Genomic DNA, 24,183 nt, shown 5'->3' on the forward strand with positions numbered 1-24,183 from the left:
AAGGAAAACAAGTAGATCCCATCTGCCTTAACTTAAGCAAAGCCTTCGACAAGGTACTTTCATCAGAGGCTAATTAATAAACTGCATCGCTACGGTCTCAGAAGACAGGCACTGAACTAGATTGCAAACTAGTTGGAAGGTAGAGACATGTCGGTGATATTTAAAGGTAAAATCTCACTCTTTTAAACCTTAAATTGGTGTTCCACAGGGGTCAATCCTTAGGTCCAATATTATTTTTTTTTTATCTAAATCAACTATCTGCCAAATACTCTTGGAGACTACCAAATCAAAATTAACATATTTGCAGACGACAAAAATTTATAAAGAAATTCGCAGTACCAATGACTGCATCATCCTAAATGAAGCTTTTCAACGAGTTACTCAGTGGCCCAAGAAGAACAAAATGGTAGTCATTGAAAATAAGTGTGAGCTGATGAGTTTTGCCAATGCCCACAAGAAAAACAAACTTAATTTTTCTTATTGTATTAACAACAAGGCGATCAAAAAAGTTAATACAGCCAAGAATGTAGGTATCTTTATTAAAGAATCGCTTTCCTTTGATGTCCATGTTTCAAACATTGTGAAGGCAGCTAGCAAAAAACTAGGTTTCCTGAAAAGAATTAACTGAGACTTCAATCTGGCAATTTTCATATTTCTCTACAAAATCTATGTTAAGCAGAACTGGTCAATTTCGTAAATTTGAGTGATCCATTATATAAATACCTTTCTGTACCCTAGAATTTGCCTCACGGGTCTGGTCCCAACATGTAGCTTACCAAAAATTAGAAATTGAAAATATTCAAAAAAGAGCAATCCAATATGTTTGCTTTAAAAGTGGCCTTGAATACAATGAGAAATCCTACCAAGAGTGGTGTTTGGACTCTTTGGACTCGAAACGCTGGAAGAAAGAAGAAATAAAGCCGACTAACTCCTTTTTAATCAGCTGTTAAAATGGTACCCTGAATTGCCCTCATCTCGTCTCGCAAATAAACTTCAACGCATTGACAAGAGCTTTAAGAAATCATCCTATGTAAGAACTAATTATGGACAACTTCTATAACACGACTGCAAGATCAATCAACAAAGCAAATCTGGAAATATTCTTTTGGAATATCCGATTGAAAAAAAATGAAGTGGCAATGAGACTACCAATAAAATTTTAAACGTGGTAAATGTTGACCTTGTATTAAAACTAAGATGCATTTAGGGCTAAAGCCTCAAGCTGCGAGCAAATTTAGACTATGTATATGTTAAGTGCAATAGCATCATTAATGCACAGCCATTTCTGAATAAACAGAAATATTCTGTTTATTCATAAATGGCTGTGTATTAATGATGCAATTGCACTTAATATATACATAGCCTTGTATTAAAATTAAATGCAATTCTTACGTAATTATATATAATATCGGTGTTTAGAATCACCATAGATAACTCTTAATAAACTACAAAGTAGTTGTTGTAGGCATCATTTGCTCTTTCTCATATTGTGCTCTGCCTTCACGACGAGTTGCCATGATATTGCACTACTTCGAATAAGTAACTCTTCACTAAAAGAGAAGACTATTGTTACTTATTCTCAGTTGAGTACCACCACCCAGACAGCACTGTTTCACGGCTATTGGCCGATCATCAGTGGGTGGGCAGGTACCCTGGTATTGCAGACATGACGACCCATGGGTCGTCATGTCTGCAATGGGTCGACCCATGGGTCGTCATGTCTGCAATACCAGGGTACCTGCCCACCCACTGATGATCGGCCAATAGCCGTGAAACAGTGCTGTCTGGGTGGTGGTGGTACTCAACTGAGAATAAGTAACAATAGTCTTCTCTTTTAGTGAAGAGTTACTTATTCGAAGTAGTGCAATATCATGGAAACTCGTCGTGAAGGCAGAGCACAATATGAGAAAGAGCAAATGATGCCTACAACAACTACTTTGTAGTTTATTAAGAGTTATCTATGGTGTATTTAAACACCGATATTATATAGATACCAAACTCTTAAAGTATTATGCCTTGTGCATTTATTTATTTTAAATATTACGTAATTATATAAATCGTAATTGCGAAAGTTGCACAATGATCGGAATTTGTAATTTAAAATTTCAGTGCAAATAAAATTAAGCAGAACTGGTCAATTTCGTAAATTTGAGTGATCCATTATATAAATACCTTTCTGTACCGCAAGCGCAGTTACTGAAAGTGGAAAGTTAAAATGTTCCGCATCCACCACTGTATCGTGATTTCTCCATCCATAATAGATTGCAAGCTCCACGAGCAACATGCTGTTCTGGAGCAAAATCATTTGGTTTAATAAACCGAAGGAATTCACAAAGTTATCAGCTAACAACTAATCAACGTGTACGCAGCCGCGTGATCACACGGGAGGGTACTTTTGGATGCTGAACTTGGTTCGATGTTCCTTGGCTGCTAAACGTTCCTGCATTCTCTGCTTTGTGAATTTGCATTGATACGTCGTCCAAGAGTATAAATGAGACATTTATTTTCTTGACAATTTTGCAAGATTTTCAATAGAAGATCTGGACCTTTTAAAGAAAGAGCAGGAAAAAAAAATTATAAATTTAAAAACTGATTAATTTAAATTAAGAAAAGGTTTTGAAACATAAATACAGTATCCATTTTGAAACATAATTCATCGCCGTGACGGGTGTCGCACTGACTGCGGTCCACCCTCCCTATCAACTAACGTCAGAAAATATTGCATAATTTCCTTCTGAAGGACAGACTTGAGACATTCGTCTTGTCACAGTGATGACGCCCCAGGGCTTCAGTTTCCTTGGCTGTAATTCAAGTTAATCGAACCCTTTCCTAACTTTGAGACTTTAAAATTCTTCGAATTCAATCGAAATTCGCCGATCCGAATGTTAAAACCGGTGATTTCTTTCGACGTGGGTTGCTTAACAATTCTGGATTAATTTAGTGAGTCATTGGCTGATTGCCAGTGGAATGTTACTACAAGTAAGTCTAAGAGCAGTCTTTCTTCCATGTCTTTTAGGTGCATTTAAATTCAGGTCAGTTAAGGCAAAGATGATTTTTTTAATCTTTATTAAATCCATTGAACAGCGAAAGCCTCACAAGTGAAACAAATAACTCGTCTATAAATTTAAAAACCAAGTACGCAAAGCAAATATAAGCGAAGATTAAAAATATGTATATTATATTCAATTAAAAAATATATTCTACGTAGTAAGAAAATTAAACCACTAAGATATTTGTATTAACAACAACTTACAAATGTTTCAACTCTGTTGGAAATCTTCGATTAAAGTATGCGCGGATTCTTTCAAGTCCCAACGTCTTTGAAATCTGAGGAACATTGCAGCTCAGACAATTAGAGAAACATCGCAGAAACAAGAAAGTAATAGAATTGGAAAGGAGGGAAAGTATATTCGAGCAAGTATCATTACAAATTATTAATTAAGGTGGCTCTCTTCGTAATTCTTTATCGGAATATTTAAAACTCCAACGTGTTAAGACGAATGGGTGCTCTAGTGAAACCTTCAGTGGCCAGTTCTACGAGTATGAAGGGCCATTACCACAGGGCTGTAGTGGAGGATATCCGCCGCACACCCTCTGAATATCTTTTTGGCGAATAGCGGGTTTTTTTTTGAAAGACTTTGAAAAAACAATTTTAATTCTAATATATATAAGTAAGTAAATATGCCGCGTGTGTGTGTGTGTGTGTGTGTGTGTGTGTGTGTGTGTGTGTGTGTACACACGGGTTTACGCCGTGAGCACAGCAAGTCTGGAATGGCATTTTATGTGGGTGTTTTAAGTAGGAGGCTGTACACTGATCTTGAGTTTTTTGCTATAATTGTACAGTACGTGTGAATCGTTATTCAAAGAGAATAAAATTTTGAATTTATAGGGTATTGCGAATCAGTCATTACGAATTGAACTGCCAGAGCATCTAGAATGTTTGACTGAAAAGAGCTGCTCTGATTTGCTTGGTCCGGACTTTTACAAAACTGAATTCTATTTTGCTCAATTTTGGAGTACCCTTCCCGGGTGTGGATCGCCTTAAAAAATTATATAAAAATGTCAGAACGTGCACCGAAATCTGTCATCGGATATTTGATAAGAAATCGGGTCTACATTTTAATTTATATATAGATTTAAGGATTGGTGTAAGATTTTGTCTCCCCACCGTGAAAGACCGAAGAAAAATGTTTTTTTTTTTGTAAATTCTTCACCCGAAGATAAACTCGATGCTCCAACACCTTTTTATACCGTATTAATTTTAAATACGCCACTGAGGGTGCAGAATTCAGAACTTAAAACAAATAATCTCAAGTTTGAATACTTTAAAACGATCGACACTTTTCTTAATGAAAAGAAGAAAAACTTTTATAGTAAAACAGGTAAGAAAAATTAATTTTGCAACTTGTTTTATACTTTATATTTTTAGTTTTCCTACTATTTAAACTACAGAGATATTTATCTAATGATAATAAAGTAACTTATGCTCTTTCTACTGTTTTGCTTTTTTATCCGCCATTTTATATTCCACCGTTTATTGTATTTTTATTTAAAAAATATTTTTTTGTAGTTTATACTTGTTTCTCATTTCTAAAATTTTTAAAAATGTGTTTACTAAGGTTCGAACTTTTATTATTTAATCATTAAACAATAAACGCCGTGTATCTGTACGTGATGTAGTAAATTGTAAACCACGAATCGTTTGAATAATTAATTATGATGACAACAGGCTTCGTGCTGTTGTTGTCGTAATTAATTATTCAAAAGAATGGGGATACAAAGAACATCGGCATGGAACTAGAGCAACAAAAGAAGATGGGGTGGCGAAGAAACAAACGAAGAATAACGGTTGTAGAGAAACACGTTCCTATATTAAATTGGAATTATAACCAACTAGGACAGATTGTGGCACATTAAGTCGAAAGCAATTTTTTTCTCGTAGGAACACTGAGAATTCGAATAATTTGTTACTTAATAGCTTACCGGTTATCGATTAAGCCATTCACTTCGATTCAGTTATTGGCAACAGTTGTGGCAAACATCAAGAAAGCAAAAAAGCATCAGCAACAAAAAGGAAAAAAAGACATTAACCATATCACCTATCCATCTTTAACAGTTTGTCCGCGTCCTTCAATTTATTCAAACCGCTGACGTCTACGATACCGAATGAGTGGGAGATTAAGCCAGCAATCTTTTATATGCGACTCTATGAAAAGCTTGCAGGAGATCTCAGTATATGATGTCAAAAATCTAGAGAAAGGCACTTCCACAAACTGCAAAGCATATCACAAAAAATTCTACTAAACATCGATGTTATCTGGAGAGCCATCCCATACGATATATTTTATCTTTTTATACCCTCGCCCAAAATGTATTGCGCACTTATGTGGAATACTGGTTGCCACATGCGTTCGGGCTGCTTTGAAAGAAAGAGCGGAATTATAGAAGGCAATTCAGAAGAGCAATCCCCATGGAAGTATCTGTAGAAAAGGCATGCAGCAGAAACAAAGTCTCAGACAGCGAGTGGAGAGACTGTTAAAGAGGAGTCATTAATTAACCTAATTGCCCTCTTCTGAATGGAATCAAGAAGCCTGAGAGGCAATTTCCAGACTCCTTACTTTGCAAAAGGAAACTGACACAAAATACCTACTTGGCTTCTGTGGACTTCAAAGGGGCCTTTGACACCCTTTGGTGGCAGAGTGCTCTGGAAAAATTCCGGGAGGCCGGGGTTTCTAGACCAATCTTCAAATTACTTACAAGCAATTTTACCACCGCTCTATCATAGTTAAGAGTGGTTCTAAGCAGGTCTCTAGACATGTTACAAGGGGTTGCCCACAGGGATCAATTCTTGGCCCCCGTGTTGGAATGTTTGATTAATGGCTTACCAGGAAATTTGAACGAACAAAGATGATTGTCTATGCACACGATCTTGCCATCCTCGTCCGCGGAAATTCAAGGAAAAATCCGGAAGAGACAACTAACTGCGTCTTACAAGAACTTTTAACTTGGTCTGCAATTCACAAACTGATAGTTTTAACAACTAAAACATCGCAGATGCTTTTAAAAGGAAAATCAGATAGAGAACATCCGCCACTTATAAAGGTCAGAGAACAGACAATTAAATATACTGCCATTACAAAATATTTAGTTATTCAACTTGATGATGCCTTAAGTTTTCTGCCACATACAAAGTATGTGAAAGAGAAGTGTAAATCTTTCTTATCCAGATAAGTGTAAATCTTTTTTATCCGCGGCCAACAAATCTGCAATTATGAAACAGCTTCTGCAAGCCCAGCGTGCTGCGCTCCTGATGATGTCACGGGCGTGTAAAACAACTTCTATGGTTTTGCAGGTGTTATTCGGAAAATTATCTCTACACTATGAAATACAATACAGATATATGATGTATCACTTGAAGCAATCAATGCCTGTTACTTTGGATTATGTGCAACTCGACCTAGATGCTCCTTTAACATCTGAGAAAAGGCGGCTTCGTTTCCTTTATGTAGATAAATGGCAAAGAGACTTGTCAGCTTCGGAACTTGGCGCCGTGACCAGAGAGTTTTTACCATCAGTGAAGGAGTTCAGGAAGAGAGAATCTGTGGTTTGTATTTGGCTTGCATGGTACATTTTTACTCATCGGCCACTGGAGTATTAACAGCAAATTATTCAGGTTAGGATTGTCTCCTACCCAGCTTTGTCTCTGTGGACAGGAAGAGAATGTTGACCACATTATTTTCGATTGTCAATATTATCAAGACTACAGGCGTGAATTTCAGCTTGTTTCAGATACCTGCACAATAGGAAATAAACCAGCGCTTATTCGATCTCAAGTGGCATTTATAGCACTGAACACCTTTGCCACACGTGCTTTTAAAAGAAGAGAGGAGCTTAGACTCGCTAATTTGGGATAATTTTATCAGAAGTTGATGATGATTAGACACTCATTGTAATTAAGTATGCCCTTCTGTACATTGAACGTGTTCCTGTATATGGTGTAAATTCTTGGTGTTCTGATAACGTGGAACCAGTTTCTAGGGGGGAGGGATTTGAGATTTGTACAGAGTGAATAGCTGTTTGGAAGAAAAGTAACGGGAAAAAGAAAACCAAGTTTTTTAGATGCAGAGGAAACAATATTTGTGATGTGTTTGTGCCAACAAAGTCAGATTAGAAGTCAGAGTAATCCTCAAAAGAGATATCATTTTGCCTAGAAATCGGACTGTCACCATAGATAAGCATAGGAGAAGAAGAATCCTTTTTGCGAGATATAAGACAAGACTGAGTTTTAGAAGGGTTGGAATCAACTAAGTTGTGTTTGCCCCACTGGAGAATTACCTGAAGATCGGCATTTAAGGAATTGGTAGCAGATTTTCGAGAAGTTGAAACTGATTGAGCAGGACATGTTTTCTCAAAATGGAAAGTGGAATGCAATGCTGACAATTGAGTCAGCAAAACTATGGATAGGATTTCCAGTCAATGGAAGAAGGTCATTAATATACAAGAGGAAAAGAGTGGGGGAAAAAATTGAAACTTGGGGGACACCGGCATTAGTGGAGAAGTTAGAAAACAGAGCCATCCATCATCAGTCATTACGAAAAAAAAAAAAAAAAAAAAAAACATAGCTGGCAAACCATAAGATAGAAAGAAGCTTATTTAGATGACCACTGACCTGCTTATCTAATACAATGTAGTAATTCTTGGAAATTATCCATTGGGATACGATCCCAATTGGAATTGCAGTTCACGAATATTTCTGGGCTAATTTCAGAATTGCTGATGATTTCTAAACAAATCCTGCAAAGTGAGTTTGTTGTCACATTTATCATTTTTTAATGAATAGAATCTTTCAAATCATTCCGCAAATTCTTCCCTAGTTGAGAATAACGAAATTTGTTCCATCATCGGTCCATTGATTCCAAAATGGATTTTTTTTTTTTTTTTAATAACTGAAATTCTATTGAAGATTAGTATTTATAATAAGCAATTCTCATTCTGTACTTCACTTCTTTCCTAGGAGGAAATCTATTGCAGTCTGTAAAACGGTTACCATCTTTTAATTGGTTAAACCCGTACTTGGCTTGTTCTTTCTGCATATTTATTTTTAATTGAGTACAAAATCGCTATATATATATATTCGACAACAAACCTTATAAACGTTCTAATAAATCTAAGAAATCTAACAGTAAAAAGAAATCAAAATTAGGCAATTCTGAAGCAACCCTTAAAGACTGGCACAAAAATAACATGGATGTACAATATATGCATACCATACTTTTCAACTCCAAACACAATGAGTATTGAGAGCCCTGCACAGATTCATATACACATTTAGCTTCCAGTCTAAACAACTCTTTCGCACAATAGACGAAATCTGTAAATTTACACTTAAACACCCACAGAAATCTATTTTTCGCCTTAAAGTTCAGCAGCTTTTCACCGCTACTTTGTTAGTTATTACATCTCTCAACTATCCTGAGCACTTTGTGTGTGTACCATGTATTTAACAGCGTTCATCATCACATACATATACATCCAGCTAGCTTATGGACATTATAACATTTTATTTTTTATTTTTTTATTTCTAACGCTAGGAACCGTTAGTGAACCTATGCAAAATTTCAAATTTTGTGAGTAACACGTGTCCACAGCATAACATACAGAACATGTCGGAAACAGAAGCGAGAGCATTGCCTTTTTTCTCATAATTTCGGTGGATGGCCCGAAATTGTGAAAAACATTGCAATGCAATCTTATTTTGGTCGCTTTTTCATTTCTTATTTTAAATATTTTGCCAACTATCTGCCTCTCTTTTCTCCAGTGTCCGTCGATTTGCGCCGGTTACGGATTTTTGAAACCAGGGTGGAGAGGTTATTGCTGGTAGGAAGATTGTTTTGTAATAAAGTGACAGGGTGCGTTTGTTGAGCCCCCAGTCTCGCCTTAGTGATTCTGACCACTAGTGCAGAGTATTTCTTAATCTTTGCTCTGATGTATGTCAGGTGGTACTTGAATGGTAGTTTAGAGTGAAATATAAGGCCGTGTTTTAGTTGGTCCACTAGTTTGATAGTCTTATTTTTTCATTTGTGGTGGCCTGGGTAGGTCTAGTGTTCCTTTGAGCAAAATCAAGGAAATTTTGGTCGGTGATATCTTCAGTAGATGAGTCTGCGTCCACCCCTGAAGTATCCTCAAGGCCTGTTCGCATTGTCCTCCACTGGGCCCTGCTATCTGCAGTGACTATCAAGATTAAGTCGTCCGCGAAGGCCTGGGAGTTCTTCTACACTGAACTCCAGAAAATACACAGATATGCTCGAAATGTATGCTGCATGTCAGCTGGAAGATACTGTATGCATCCGCACGGTGTTCTATCAGCAAGATGGGTCAACCACCATCACACTGGAACTTGCAAGTACACGATTTCCTGAATAAAAATAAATTTCTAACAGATGAATCGGCCGAGTTGGTCGCATTCAATGGTCTCTTCATTTCCCAGCTCTCAGAGCCATGGGTTTCTTTGTATGGGACTGCGTAAATGTCAAAGTGCACGCAAAAAAAATAAATAAATAAATAAATAAAAAGTAAATAATAATAACAAAGTTTTAAAAGACTGGATTGAACAGGCAGCGACCTCCGTTTCTCAAAAGATTCTTCGAAACACAGGTAGAGGTTTACTGAAGTGCAATTGTGTGATAATAAATTCTTTAATAATAAAACTTTAATCGAGCTTCACAGTCAAGTAAATAACTTATTAGGTATCCTATCTTTCGAGGAACTGCTTTACTATCTTTATATCTCTAACAGGCATGCAAATTTTCTGCTTCTCATTTAATTAAGAACAGGTAAAAGTTCTCCTTTTAACACAAGATCAAGTTTGGGCTCAAGATCAATCCTTCTAAGTCCGAATTCATGGTGTATTCATTGAAGCAAACTCCTTCTTTTCTCCAGCCTTCGGTCGGCAACACCCTCATTCCAATTGTGTCCAGCCATCGTGATCTGGGCGTTGTATTCGACTCCAAACTTCGATTCAACGTCCACATAGACATGCTTCTCACACGTGCTTCAAGAGTCCGGTGGATAGCAAAACAGCATCTCCTTCAATATCAGAGATAAAACGACAACCGTGAGGTACATAAGAACAATCATCTTTCCACCTTTACTCTATGCTGCTGAAATCTGGGCGTCAGCGGCACCGTCAATAAAGAACCCACTCTTTGCCACAGAATTCTGGCTCCTAAAGTGGACCAACAGTAAGCGCAACCTTCCAGCTCTGATTCGCACCACGCAGCTTGCCGACTCTCTCGGGATTCCACGGCTTCCCACCTTAATCGACGACCAACGCCTCCTATCAACAGTCAAGACGATAACAGGCATAAGTACAACACCTTCATTCTGGGATACCTGTGGCTGGAGGATTCCCCCTGCTGCCCTTAGGGCCAATCCCGAGCTCTACTCGCATTCAGCGCGACTCCATCTCTCGGACAGGTTCCTCCCTCAGCAGATGTTCAAGCAAACCCAGGCACTTCACGCAGACCTGAACAAATTCGCTGTTGACCGGACTTACCCGAAAAAAATGATGACTAGCAGGACTAATCAGCAATGACTGCTGTGTACCTTGCATCTGTTCCTGTCTGATTGAGCTGGTGCTCTTATCTCGATGTAAAGTCAGCTCACTCAAACTTAACTCTCATAAGGAGTTCTCTCCTTTGTATTAAAATATGTTTTCTTTTGTAAAATTACCCGCTTTTGTAAATAATTGTTCGATTTTCCCGGAAGTTTTGCTGATTTACCAGTTTTGGCTGTGAAGGGCAATAAAGATTATCTCTCTCTCTCTCTCTCATAAACTCCTTGAGTTTTAATACAGTATTTCATTTGAAGTTATTTTCTCTCTAAAAGTTTATCTCCTACTGATATTTATTTGAGCCAATGGGATGAGGGGTTCCGGTGAGGTGTCAAGTTGGCGGCCAATTACGTCACTACAAATGCGGAGATAAATAATTACGTAGGTCATTTGCTGATTAGATTTCGATCACTGCGTTATAATGTTAGTATATTTAAGAGATGGTGTAGAAGATTTGACTGACTCCGTCATACCTCTACATTTTGCGTGGGACAAAACGCGAAATAAATGGCGTCGACGTGAAGTGGTCGCTCGGTTGAAGAGCATCTCACCGCCAGATGTCGACATTCCAATTTGTTACTCGAAGCAAAACGTCTAAGGTGTTTGGAAGACGAGGGGCAGGTGTGAATAAAGCGTCAATCACGTGACGGAAACTTTCCGAAGCTGCTTCAGTCAGTAATGATGCCGAGCAGGTTAAGACATTTATTTTATTTTATTTTATTAGCAACAAAACACACACCAGGTAACGATTGAGAGTGTATCTGAGAGCAGAACAAGGAACACAATTGGTAACAAAATTATGAAATCCAACAGGAACACAAACATTGATTCAAACATTAAAATCATGTGTTAAAAAGAAGTACAAAGTTAAGTTACCGGTAAAACAAGTAATAATTAATCCGTTAGAGAATAGAAAAATAATATAACAAATAATAATAAACTACAATAATTAGATGTGAGCTAGTCACTTTGCAGTTTAAGAGAAGAGGCAAACTTGTGGATGGAGTTCATCAGTGATTGGGAGTTGTCAAAGAAGTCAATGCGAGAGTCATTTGCTGATTTGCTGATTCTGTTCAGTGGACTGAACTTCATTAAGTCCGTGTTGGCAGAGTCAAGGCGAAACGGTGTAAGGTTCCTGACTTGTCTACAGGGAGCATTGAAGTTTATTTTACTCAGGATATCAGATGCTTCGTAAATTCCAGTGATTACTTTGGCTAGAAGGGCGATGTCAGCAGTAACTGTTCTGGCGCACAGAGGCCTCAGATGAAAGTAATCACACAGCGATTCATAATACACTGAGTGATAGAATAGAGGATTGCGGTACGTAAGGTAACGGACAAAGTTTTTTTGGACTGCTTCGGTTTTGTTAGTTAAAGTCTTTGTGTGAGGATTCCAGATGGGTGAACTGAATTCAAGGATTGGCAGAATAGTTTTATAAAAGATAACTACATATCTGTAGTTTTTGAACTTGTATGTGTTCCGTTTGATGAATCCCAGTGTTTTGAATGCTTTGCTGGTGATTTTAAGGACATGGGCATCGAATTTAGCACTGGAGAAGAGAATCCCAAGTCGTCAACTTGGTCACACCTTTCGATGATCACAGAGTTAATAGTGTACTCCGTATTTGTTAGTTGTGGAGATCTGCAGGATTTAAAGGAGACTTTCTCCTACTGTTGTAATTAAGTGCGTGTTCACCCAGGAAGAAGTCTTCATTATCTCTTCTCTGTGTACATTTCATATTGGCTGGGGGTTTGCGAGCAGTGCCCCCTATAGTTATTATTAAAATCAGTTGATTCAGCTAAGAAATATGGTTTGCTCCTCCTCCTTATATGGGAATTCCAGTGATGGAATTACAGGTTTTTGTTTTTTTTTTCCGTTTTGCTAAAACAGGTTTGGGCATCCGGTGAGCGAGATTGCAGGAACCCACTGGTATTGCACTACCTCCGGTGGGTGCGGTATTTTTGAGTACTGAACGCATTAGACAACTCATAGAAGACTCAGGTCCGACTTCCCGCGCCTAGTACGGAAGCCTTGCCCCGTTGAACTACTTTCTGGGCGAATTAACCGATCCAATCTCGATCTTTGTCAGCTGCTCGATCTCATTCCAAAATCCAACGCACACAAATTTAATTTTTCGACGTTGTCCAGCGCCTCATTGCACGAAAAACTATTCAAGAAATACCCACTTTTAAAGTTAATTTTATTCTATTGAATGTGTGTCGAAAACGTGAGTTTCCCCTCTTGCAAATGGGAGGTTCCTGCAAATAAAATAATTTCGTGGCTTTCAATAAAAGGAAAATCAAAATATTTTTATTTTTTCTCTTTTCGCCTTTGTGTTTAAAAAAAAGATGCCGCGTCGTTCCCGGTCCAGCGATCGGACGAGTTTGCGACGGAGAAGCACGTTGGGGGGGAGGTACATATTTCGCCCAGGATTGCGACTCCTGTTGCGCAAATTGATCGTTTCTTGCGAGCAATTCGAGCTGCCACTGTCACGAAGGCGACGTTTTCAAATCATTTCGATGTGGTCCTCGGTTTGGAACATTCGAGCAGGGTGCTCGAAGAAGAAGACTCGAGTTGAGGGAACGTCCAAAGAACTGCGGCCATTATAGGAAAGCGTTAGACCACGAATCTGAAGTTTCTGATGTTCAACATCAACCGCGAAGCGAAAACCACAGCGCAGATGCCACTGGTGGCGCCCTCGAAGTCGAGGAGACATTAAGCGCAGATAATACCATCGCGAGCAATTCAGCTGCCGGCATCTCTCTCTCTCTCTCTCTCTCTCTCTCTCTCTCTGCTTTTGACTCTCCCAGCGATTTCACGCGAAGGGTGCTCCGGAATAATCCCGAGTGGTAAACGTATTCGGCATTTATGAGAAGAAAATGTCCACAAAATAACGGCTGCTCGGATTTAACACCAACCACAGCTGCGAATGTGGTCCCGCAGAAGCGAGTGTTTCAAAAGAAACGTGGAAATGCAACAACAGCGGAAGAAATATTTAAAATGTTTCTGATCTCTTTTTTCATTATTTCTTTATGGGTCATTACTCGATACTTTTTATTGTAATGATTTTAATGCTTGAATCTGATTCGATGATTCATTTTACGGTTCTATTGAAATATTACTCTTATTTGTAGTTGACCACGTTCCGTTGTCAATAGTTCCCCCCTTGCGTGATCGAAATAATAAAGTAAATTGAACCCGTCGTTGGCGAGCGTTGCACTGTTTCGCCTCCTTCCCATAAATATCTTCAGGACGCACCCGAATATTTTCCTTCATTGTTCTAGGGAAGTTGCATCCGAGTACAACTGGATGTCTTTCTTTAAACGAATTCCTACTACGACGTAATCTTCTGTCCCAATTTTTTTTTTTCATTTTTTATTGGTCCCAAATTTTATTGGCTCTCCTCGTTCCTTGGCACGTTCCTAGTGCAAATCTCGTTTCCAACGAGATCTCTCCTCGGCGTTTTTCGGAAGGAAGTCATCTTATATATATGAAATTTCAACGAGATGCCATTAGCCCAAAAACCCCAAATCTAAGTGATTTCGTCATGAACTCATGACAACCTTCTTTCAACTATAACGCTAACAAAACACCTTATAAATACCATCAATAGACTTCCTAATAAATCTACAATTGGTCCTGACGGCTTCCCTCTCTTCATGGTTAAAGTGTGTAGTGTCTTCATTGTGGAGCCCCTTCTTGTAATCTTTAATCGCATATTGAAGTCCGGATCAATCCCGACAATATGGAATCACTACAGGGTAAAACCCATACCGAAAAGAAGAAACCCAAAGGAACCTAAGGACTTGAAACCGATCTCAGTGGGCTGCTCTCTATTAAAAGTGTCTGAGAAAGCTATCTCATCAGCACTGATCGACCAATGCTTCTCTCATAGACCCCAAACATCTGCATCCTGTGATCCCCAAAAGATCCACAAACCTACAGGACACCCTATTTAAAATTCAAACTGCTCTCAACAGTAAATCTCAGTTGGACGTCATCTTCCTGGATATTTCATCTGCTTATGATAAGCTCTCAATTCCCGCTCTCATCTACATTCTGGAAAATTACTTTGGCATTACTGGAAGCCTGCTAAAAACCATCAACCGCATCCTTACACCAAGACAACTCATTATCAGCTATAAATCCTTCCAACAGGAGTGCATTATAACGAGAGGAGTACCACAGGGAGGTGTCCTATCCTGTGTACTGTTCGCCACAGCTCTTGAAACCTTCCTCGCAAGGTACACTGATTTCTCATCATATGCAGATGACCTCAAATTATATATAAAATCAAAAGACCCTGAACAAACCCACCTGATAAATCAGCGAATCGCCGTCCTGATCAACAGCCTTGTAACCTATCTACTGCAGATAGGTCTGGAGCTAAACATATCTAAATCACCCCAAATCACATTTACAAAAAAGAGATTAAAAATGACATCACAACGGAGTGCAGATAAGCAAAGTGAAGTCTCACACCGACCTCTGCTTGACTTGGGACGAGGGCCTCACTTTTCAAAACCATTTATTATTATTATTTCTCGACCATGAAAACGAAGACCTTCTCGGCGATGTGGGCAATTCGCCAAGAGCTGACGGGGTTACTGAACGTAGATGTAGTCGGAGGATACGTCCAGCGGTGCCTACAACCTATTGTGATCACGTGTATGCATCACCAATCTGATCTTCTGCCCCGACGTCGTATATAAATAGATTCCTCGCAGTCGAGTACTGGGTAATGCGATAGATGAACAGGGTCACGGGCAATGCTCTCACCAACTCCAGGGCTGTTTTATATACCAACCAACTTAAATATCACTCCCTGGAGAGTTCACATTGCATCCAGGAATATTCTTCTTCTTTCTCAGATGCTGACCGGTGTGATTGACCCCCCACCCCCCCAGTCTTCGAGGACTTGTCTCTACTCCACGTGCTGGACGGAGTAATGACAGTCCCTACCTACCATTGCATTCTACACTATCCAACCTGTGCTGTCTGAAGAACTTCTTCCCAAACAACGCAGTGAACCTTTTCAATTCATTGACAATAGACCACCCTGGGAAATACTCCGAAAGCAAGCAGTACAGAGTGAAGAGCATCTCACAAGCGCACAGCTTACTTCAACTATAATCTTGACAATGAGTGAACTTGTAAACAATATTGTAAATATACACATTTGTGTAAATAATTGTAATCTTACATTTTTGTACACTCTTTTTATATTGTAATTTTTTCTTTTTGTACACCCTTCTAGCTGATCGGCTGTGTATAAGGGGTGAAAGCAAACACTTGCTATTTTTAATAAACGGATTTAATAATAATTGTCCGTATTTCGTGGTACGAAACCTTCGTTTGAATGATATTTTCGTTCCTAAAAATCCGTTCAGGAAGCGCACCCTCGTTGCGCTAAAATACTTTTCTTCCATTTTTTTTTTTTTTTTTTTTTGGCGGGTGCAGCAAAAGCCTGCGTGGCTATCACTAATCTGCGGTCCACTTTGTTCAAAGTTGTAAAGAAACGCGCAAAGAATTGGAGGACGATTCTCACATCGCGCGGTACTTCTGCGTTGATCCGTTTGCTTGGAAAACGGCCGTTTCCAGAGAAACGGATGAACCCCAGAGAGGAACGTGCGCACGTTTAAGAGGGAAAGTCGCGTCACTCTTTAGACAATTGAGGGATAGTTAAAGCGAGTCCGGCAAGGAGCTTACCAAAACTACGTTTCTTTTCTTTATTAAACTGAACCCCCAAAAATCCGTTATTATGGTTTTTTCTCTGAAAAAGTGTCCCACATCCATACAACCCTCACTGCAGGGTGCAGTTGTCCCAAGTGTTACTAAACACAAAGATCTCGGTGTAACCTTCGACCCAAACCTTAGGTTCAACTGTCACATCGAATGTGTTCTACGCAAGATCAGCCGAATGCGCTGGATTGCCCGTCAACATCTTCTTCATAACACAGACGCAAGAACCACAATCAGATATCTGGAAACCGTTCTGTATCCACCTTTCTGTATGCCTCTGAAATATGGGCATCCGCAGTACCTTCTCTCATGAAGCCCATCTTCGCCAGTGAATACTGGATATTGAAGTGGGCAACCCACAAACATCGACTCCCCCCTCAGCAGAGGACCTCCAGCATGGCCGACCAACTCCAAATCCCGCGGCTGCCTCAAATAATCAGTATGAGGAGAACTGTGACCACAGTCAAAATGCTGGTTGGCAAAATCAACTCCCCTGACTTCTGGGATATATGCCAGTGGCATGTTCCACTTCCTTCCTTACGAGCCACCCCTCTTCTTCAGCTACAACGGAACAGGCTGAAGATCAGTGACAGATTCCTACCTGGACAAGTACTTCCTACAGTACAAGCCCTGCTAATGATCGGAGTTGACCTGCAGAAATTCGCTTCTGATCGCAATTACAGGCGCTCGTTGGCCGAACTTGTTCCCCTTTTGTTTGGCCCCTGATGTCGACTCGTACCGATACCTCCACCTGCTATCTGCTATGAGGCGCAGAACGGCACGTCGCAGGCAAATCGACGAACTGTCTCACAAGAAAATGCAATACCGAACATCAATTTGGCACTGTGAAATTTTCTGACTTGTGTGAATATCCTGAAATACCCGGCATGTGCTTTTTACATATGAACGTGAACATACCTTGGTGTACTGTCTGCCTCACAACTATGTACATACTCATACCTATTGAATGGCTAATGCTACGTTTTTAATTGTTATGTTATCTTTTATACTGTACATATTTTTATATTACCCCATATCATTGTCAAGCCCCTGGCCTCCGGCTGTGGCGGGCACATTATTGTATCTTTACTGTGCAATAAAGATTTTCTTCTTCTTCTTCTAGTCGCTGTTCGAATTGAGTTCGTTTTTTTCTGGCGCCCTCCCTACCGGAGCTTTGCTAAACCAACTGGTATCGCGGCAACCGAAATGAAAAGACCACGAAGGAACCTTATGAGATTCATTCGCAGCGAGTGTTGCTCGAATTCACGTTGCTCGCATCGAGTGACTCGCTGTTCGTGGATTTATTCCGATGTGTTTTCTGATTTTCGACGTTTCGTCTAATTTTTGTTGGATGTTTGTATTAGCCTCCCCCCCCCTAGCTCCAAGACAATGTTTGTACAGGGGTGTTTCGTACGTAAACTGATAATAATATTTAAAAAAGCGACGTAGCTTCCGTTCGCGACTTTTGTTTATTTAGCGCGACCCATTTCACCTTTGCCCTGTCACGAGAGTGCGAGAAGCCCGTCATGTTGCGCAAACGTAACACGAGGAACGACCGTGCGTACACAGATTAAGGAGGAGGGGAAAATTCGCGATAAAAACATACAAATAACTAGAAGAGATGCCAACTCGGGCAAGGTTTTGTCGAAAGAAAGAAAAGAAATGTGCAGTAATAAAGCAGAGGGGATTTGAGGTATTGAAAACATTTGAACATTTGGAGGATTAACACGAAACAGATTTCATTGCGAGGCCACAGAGTGCAGATGGAGTGAAGAAATGGACCGAAACTTAATATTCAAAGAGAAATAGAAACATTTCCCTTAGATGGCTCTCGATACTTATTGTTTGTGTAGCTAAAAAGTCGAGGTACAGAAGGGGATGCATCGCAATATTTTATGCGTTCTTCTTTTCCGGACGTTGCAGAAGCGCTATTTCGCTGGAAGATCGAACTCTCATAACTGCCAAATTCATCCCTTGTCGTCAACGATTTCATCATTTTAATCTGGACTTTTTCTTCTTTCGTTCTTTAGAAACACGCGACCTAGTAGGGGAAGCGCCAGAGTGGTGTACAGTGTTTTGGTTGAATGAGTAATGTCGAAAGAGGAAGAGTAACGCGTTATGAAACGTTGCTCGAGAAATCTGATCACATGTTTGTTTGGCGATTTATAACTCTCGAAGTTCTAACCAAACTGAACGACTTTCTTGAGAGGATCTTCGTAAGAAACAACCACCTCCTATTTATCGATAATTATTCGTAGATCATTAAAAGCTTGATTCAACGATAAAAAAAAAAGCATTCCAGAAAGATCTGAAGTTTAATGCGAGTGAATTAAGGGGTCTTAGAATAGAAATGCGCTGAATCGCACTATTGTCGGAGTGTAAACACGGAATAACTCACGAGGAACCCTCCGCCTCAGGTCGGCTACGCGCGGCCTCGATGCAGCGCCACCGAGCAGATATCGAAGGTACTAATTGTACGTAGCTCACGCCGCGATTAAAACGTTCTTTTGTTTCTCCGCGAGAAACAAACCGCACGGCGAGACCGAAACCGACACACGGTGACGAGAGCTTCGAGTTCGACGAGGTTACGCGAGTGATGCGCATTCACGTCGAAATGTTCACGCGATGCGCATCGAGGTGTAAAAGACACGCGACTACGTTCATTTCGTATTCATTTAGAGACTTGTCACCCACAGGAACGCAGACCCTAACGACGGGAATTACAGAATCAGTTTTGATCAAACTACAATTAAATAATGGAAAATTCGGATTAAGAAAAAGGAATTTCTTACATACTTACAGTCGTAGACGGTTAAATCAATAATGAGATGATGGAACACGCGTGAAGGAAACGAGAGCGGAACTGAAGGAAGTGTTGAGGACGGGGACAGGCATCGCGGAATTCGTTTTTTAACGAGAACGCAAACGGGGTACGGAGAACCTACTCGCACCGCCTTAGATCTGCCTCAAGTGAAAAGGTCTTTAAGAATCAGAACAGTAATCTATTCTCCACTCCTTTATGCTGCTGAAGTGTGGGCATCAGCAGCTACTACAACGAAGAAACAAATCCTCGCTGCAGAATTCTGGCTACTTAAATATGCTAATCGGAAGGCTTGTCTCTCACCACCGGACAGAACTACAGCCTTATCAACCTCACTGGGGATGCAGCGACTCCCTGACATCATTGAAATGCAACGACTGATAGCTACAGTTAAAATGATCACGGGTCAGATCTCAACACCGTCCATTTGGGATTCGTGTTACTGGCGAATACCCAAACCAGAACTTCAGTCAACCCCGATGCTCTGCTCGAGGAATCGGCGACTTCATATCTCAGACCGCTTCCTCCCAAACCAAATGCTACCGGAAGTACAGCACCTCGACTCTGACTTGCAGAGGTTTTGCAGCAATAAAACCTACAGGAAAGAAGTCGCTCCAATCCCAGAATCGAAAAAGAAGAAGTTCGTGCGCCCCCACACCACCTGCCAAGCTCTCCTGTGCCACGACAAAATTAGTTTGACAGAGAAGTGCCATTCGTGTATATTTTTCTTGTAAATATAACTGTATTTATGATGTAACTTGTAAATATAGTTAACACTGCTTAATGTGAGGAAGTGCAATAACATGTGTACAATTTTTATTGTAAATATAACTGTATTTGTGATGTAACTTGTATATATAAATAAATAAATTTTCTGTTTATACTCCGGGACGACCAAACGGTCAGAGGAGTTCACAAGATAGACAGAATACAAGAAACAACACCGTATTCAGTAGTGACGAGCTTGAACCCCGGTCACTCAAGGCACGTGTACTTACGCACGTGCCTTGAGTACTTATAGTTAATACTGCTTAATGTGAGGAAGTGCAACAACATTTTTCCTTTTTTTTTAATATTACAGCGTGCGCACAACTAATTATCTGCTGTGATGTGGGCCCCTGGCCTTTGGCCGTGACGGGACAGTTGAAACTTCACTTAAATCTACGGACATGGTGTTCATTTGGTTGCAACAAAGATTTTCTCTCCGCAATAATGAAGATTTTGTGCAATAAAGAAGGGACAATCGATAATGCAGTTTCACAAATGAAGTTGCCGCGTGGAGGGAACTCGGACGATTCTGGAATTGCGGCGAATCGTTAAGCGAACGGTTTATTCGCGAATTGACACACAATTCCGGGCGGACTATTTTAGCGTATCCATCCTCACAGACATCTCTTTACGCTTCCATTACGAAAGCTTCAATTCTTTCGGGGGTGGACACAAAGTCACAAACATCCTGCTGGACAATCCGTGGGGATAACTTCGCGCGAAGTGGAGATGAATCTTTCTCTCCGCCATTCGCTTCTTTGCTCGGCACTTTTCGCGCGCCGCAGGAACAGTTAGGCTCCTTCTGTCGCGCTTAATGTTGGAAGCGCGCTCGCAATTCCCCAAAGCCTTCGCTCCACCGATCAGCGGAACCAACTTTGATAGTTGTACCCAACAGAACCCCAATAAGCGTTGCAGGCAATAATAATAAAATCGCTTGGAAAAAAAAAATAATAAATACATAAATAATGGGCAACCACATGGGTCACCTTGGCCATTTTCAAAGAGACTTCATTCGAAACACTTCTTGTTAAATAAAAGGAGAAGAAAACGGTTAAGACGGAACAAAAGGTCCAAAATGACAACGCTTAAATGCACTTCTCATGAGAGGATTCTTCGGGCGAAGATCGAAGACAACTGCGCGAGTGCGTTTAGCACACGGGGGAAGGCAATTGTCTTTTTGTCAAGACGGCCACGGTGCACCTTTCGGATACGGCACCAGCTGGGGGTTGTCCGATCAAGTGCGACTCGAAAAGACCGCGCCAATTTTAGATCCGTTAAAAGCAACTTCGGGAAGGCTTTTGGAGCATCAGTGGCCTTAGCATTTCCGATTGAGGTCAACTCTCGCGTTAATCCGAGGCGAACTGCAAACCCAGTGGTAGCACCCCTCGTTGAAATTACCCAAAAGGAGTCAACGAGGGGGGGGGATGCGCTAAAGCGTCATTGTTTCCAATTAAATCACATTCATCCGCCAAAACGCGGTTGGATCTAATTTAAGAAAGCCGAACCGTTGACGATATCCTTCCGCCTGACAGCGGTCGTCAGCAGAGCCACAACGGCAATCTTTTGCTTCCTCCCGTCGTAGGTTATTCGCCGCCGTGAAAAATGAGCAACCCCGAAAAGCGAAACTGTCGGGTGAGACAAATCCCCGGGGAGATCCGACTCAAAATGCACCTCAGGATGGCGGCCAAGAACGCTGTTTCAGATCGCAATAACGAAGCATATTCACGTCATACGACAGCGAGCCCGCAAGTTCCGCATTGGGTCAGTTTGACCTGTCGACGGAGGGTTGAAAAAGAGGCGGACGAGTCTGTCTACTTCGCGCGAAAGGCCTTTAAAAGAAATGCCCGCGAAATGAGCAGGCTGAAGCGCGTTCCTAAAATTACGTTTCCTGAAAAATAATTTTTTCACCCGAAAAAAAAATGTAATTTGGGCTTGGGCGTGTTTGGGATTAGCAGACGAACATTCATTCAAAGTAATTTCTTCGGCAACATCTTCAACAACAACAACATTAAGAGCAATAATGGCGCACACATTGAAAAACAAGAAGAGAGAAAAAGGGCAGTTGCAAACTTATAATGATAACAATCAGATCGCGGGCTGAGACAGCTGCAAGAGATCACACAGTAATCCATCTCGGGGCACTCACAGCTGTCTGTCCCGCACAAAACCCAATACATGAACTTTCAATTACCGGGGGCACAAGAGTCCTGCCCCACCCCTTAACCCACTCCACTCGGACTTCTTTTAAACCGGAAACTCGGGTGTCCGCAGCATTTCACGTTTCCGAACACTTCAACCAGAACCGATGACCGCGCACACTGACCCCGGCGGAGACGAAACGAACGATCCAATTTTCGGACATTTTTTTCTTATCAAAAGGGGTTTCGATGCTCCCAGCCCGATCCGAGTACGCAGCTGCGATCCGGTGGTGCAATTCGGATTTGAAATTCAAGCAGACAACGCACGCATGCCAAACAACCCCTCGTTTATCACCGAGCGAATCCTTCATGCACCCTTCCCCGAGAAAACAGCAGCAGGTTGACCCGAAATAAAATTCTTCCCCCCCCTTCAAAAGGTCAGCCCACCCCTCAGCAAAGGGCTCATCGACTGGTTGTTCGCGCGACACCCAACGTTCGTTATTTCGCCTACCGAGGGTGCGCTGCTTCACCCACCGTTGTTCGAAGAGGGCACACTGCCGAGAACGAGCGGTCAGAGTTGACTCCTTCGGCGAAACACCGACAAGCGGCAACGAAGGCAAATTCTGTTCTTCACGCACGCAACTGCGGTTGGGGTTGAGCTCATTCGTGCAAAGACGAACGAAATACGGAGGTCGGGAGCGAGCAGACACCGCGAAGAACTCTTTTCTCGCAACACCCTCGACGCAAATGGGCGTCAAAGAAGAAGGTGCAAAAATGAAACATTTATTTTTTGCTCTTTTAAATTGCGTCCACCCTAATCAACCACCCACCCACCCCTGCCTGCTTCTCTGTCCCACCCCGAAGGCCTTCAGTTTCAAGACAGCCGAACATTATCGTACAATTTCTTTCCTTACACTTTCTTTCTTTCTTTCTTTCATTCATTCTCTCTCTCTCTCTCTGTGTTGGCTCAACCTTTGACTGCAGAGTCGCCTGAAAATTTTGAAGTCGCGATTTTGTCTCGCATCGTTCCCGACAAGCGTCGAAGTGCCGCACCCCCAGCCGAGCGGTTGCTCAAAACCACTGGGGAAGGGAGGAACGAATCGGTTCGGGGGGCGAATTCGCTCTAACGGAACGAAATAAGAGCGAAAACCCCTCATTCGCGTTCATCCGACAACACGGTTCGGCTCACTGACCGCTGCGTCCGGTCATAGGCTTGTTGGCGGAATCCTTCGCGAGAACATCCCTCCCCACAGATTAACGCGTCCAAATCCGTCGCTGTTTCGAAGTCTGTGGAGGGTGAGGGGGAGGGGGAGGACTCGGTACAAACTTACCTGTTGTTGTGAGCGGCCCAGCGACGGCCAGTTGGACGAGGGCGAAAACCAACGACAATCCTGCGGCGGCACACGAGAACTTAACCCGCACTTCCATCGCTGGCACGAGAGGAGGAGGATCACTGAGACGCTGCTCTTTTCGGCGTACACTTTCCGCACGCACGCGATCACCACAACGAGGAGTGTCTACAGACGGGTATCCGCTGTTGTTGCACTTCTGAGGGCACCGCACATCACCCCGAACGGCGCTCGAGGAAGAGGTCACTTATATCCAAAGAAGCGAGAAGCACGGACACGAGCTGCAGACGCGCACTTCTGACGGCGAACTGTCGATGATGTGCCGTAAACGAAATGCACTCGCAGGAGCCGTTAACTGCGCGCTCTGCCTGCCTGCACTGTGCTGCCATCTGGTGGCAGAGCAAAAACCTAATGCCGTAGTCTTAATGACTGCCGCTGCGTGGTCGGATCGACTTCGGCAGGTGGGTGGTGCAGATGCACTTCCCCGAAAGGGCGAGCGCGCTTATTTCGCCGAATTACAGTTTCAGCGGCGCTCCGTCTTCGCCACAGGAGCGTCTTTGTGCGCGTGCAACGAGTACAGCGACAGATATGCGCGCGGCACCCATCGGTGCAAGTCCGCTCCACCGACGGCCGAATGGGGGTCGGGTGGGACCGTTGTGTGCGGCAATGAACCCGTCTTAATGCTGGAAGAGGGTTCATCCGAAATATCGCTTCTTTCGGATCATTCCCGCATGGACTTTTCAACTCCGTCTC

General features: G+C 41.7%; 1 protein-coding gene across 1 annotated transcript in view; it reads right to left on the bottom strand.

Moving 5' to 3' along the window:
- Positions 1-23,665, bottom strand: part of LOC150080029 (kin of IRRE-like protein 3) — a 926,673-nt gene extending 903,008 nt beyond the window's left edge. The window contains 1 exon segment of the mRNA XM_090381806.1: positions 23,413-23,665. Coding sequence (XP_090237932.1) covers positions 23,413-23,509 — 97 coding nt within the window. The 5' untranslated portion in view covers positions 23,510-23,665.
- Positions 23,666-24,183: the final 518 nt, after the last annotated feature.

This window comes from Mastigoproctus giganteus, chromosome 9, assembly GCF_048544385.1.
Source record: "Mastigoproctus giganteus isolate SK-2022 chromosome 9, ASM4854438v1, whole genome shotgun sequence".
NCBI classification, from domain to species: Eukaryota; Metazoa; Arthropoda; class Arachnida; order Uropygi; family Thelyphonidae; genus Mastigoproctus; species Mastigoproctus giganteus.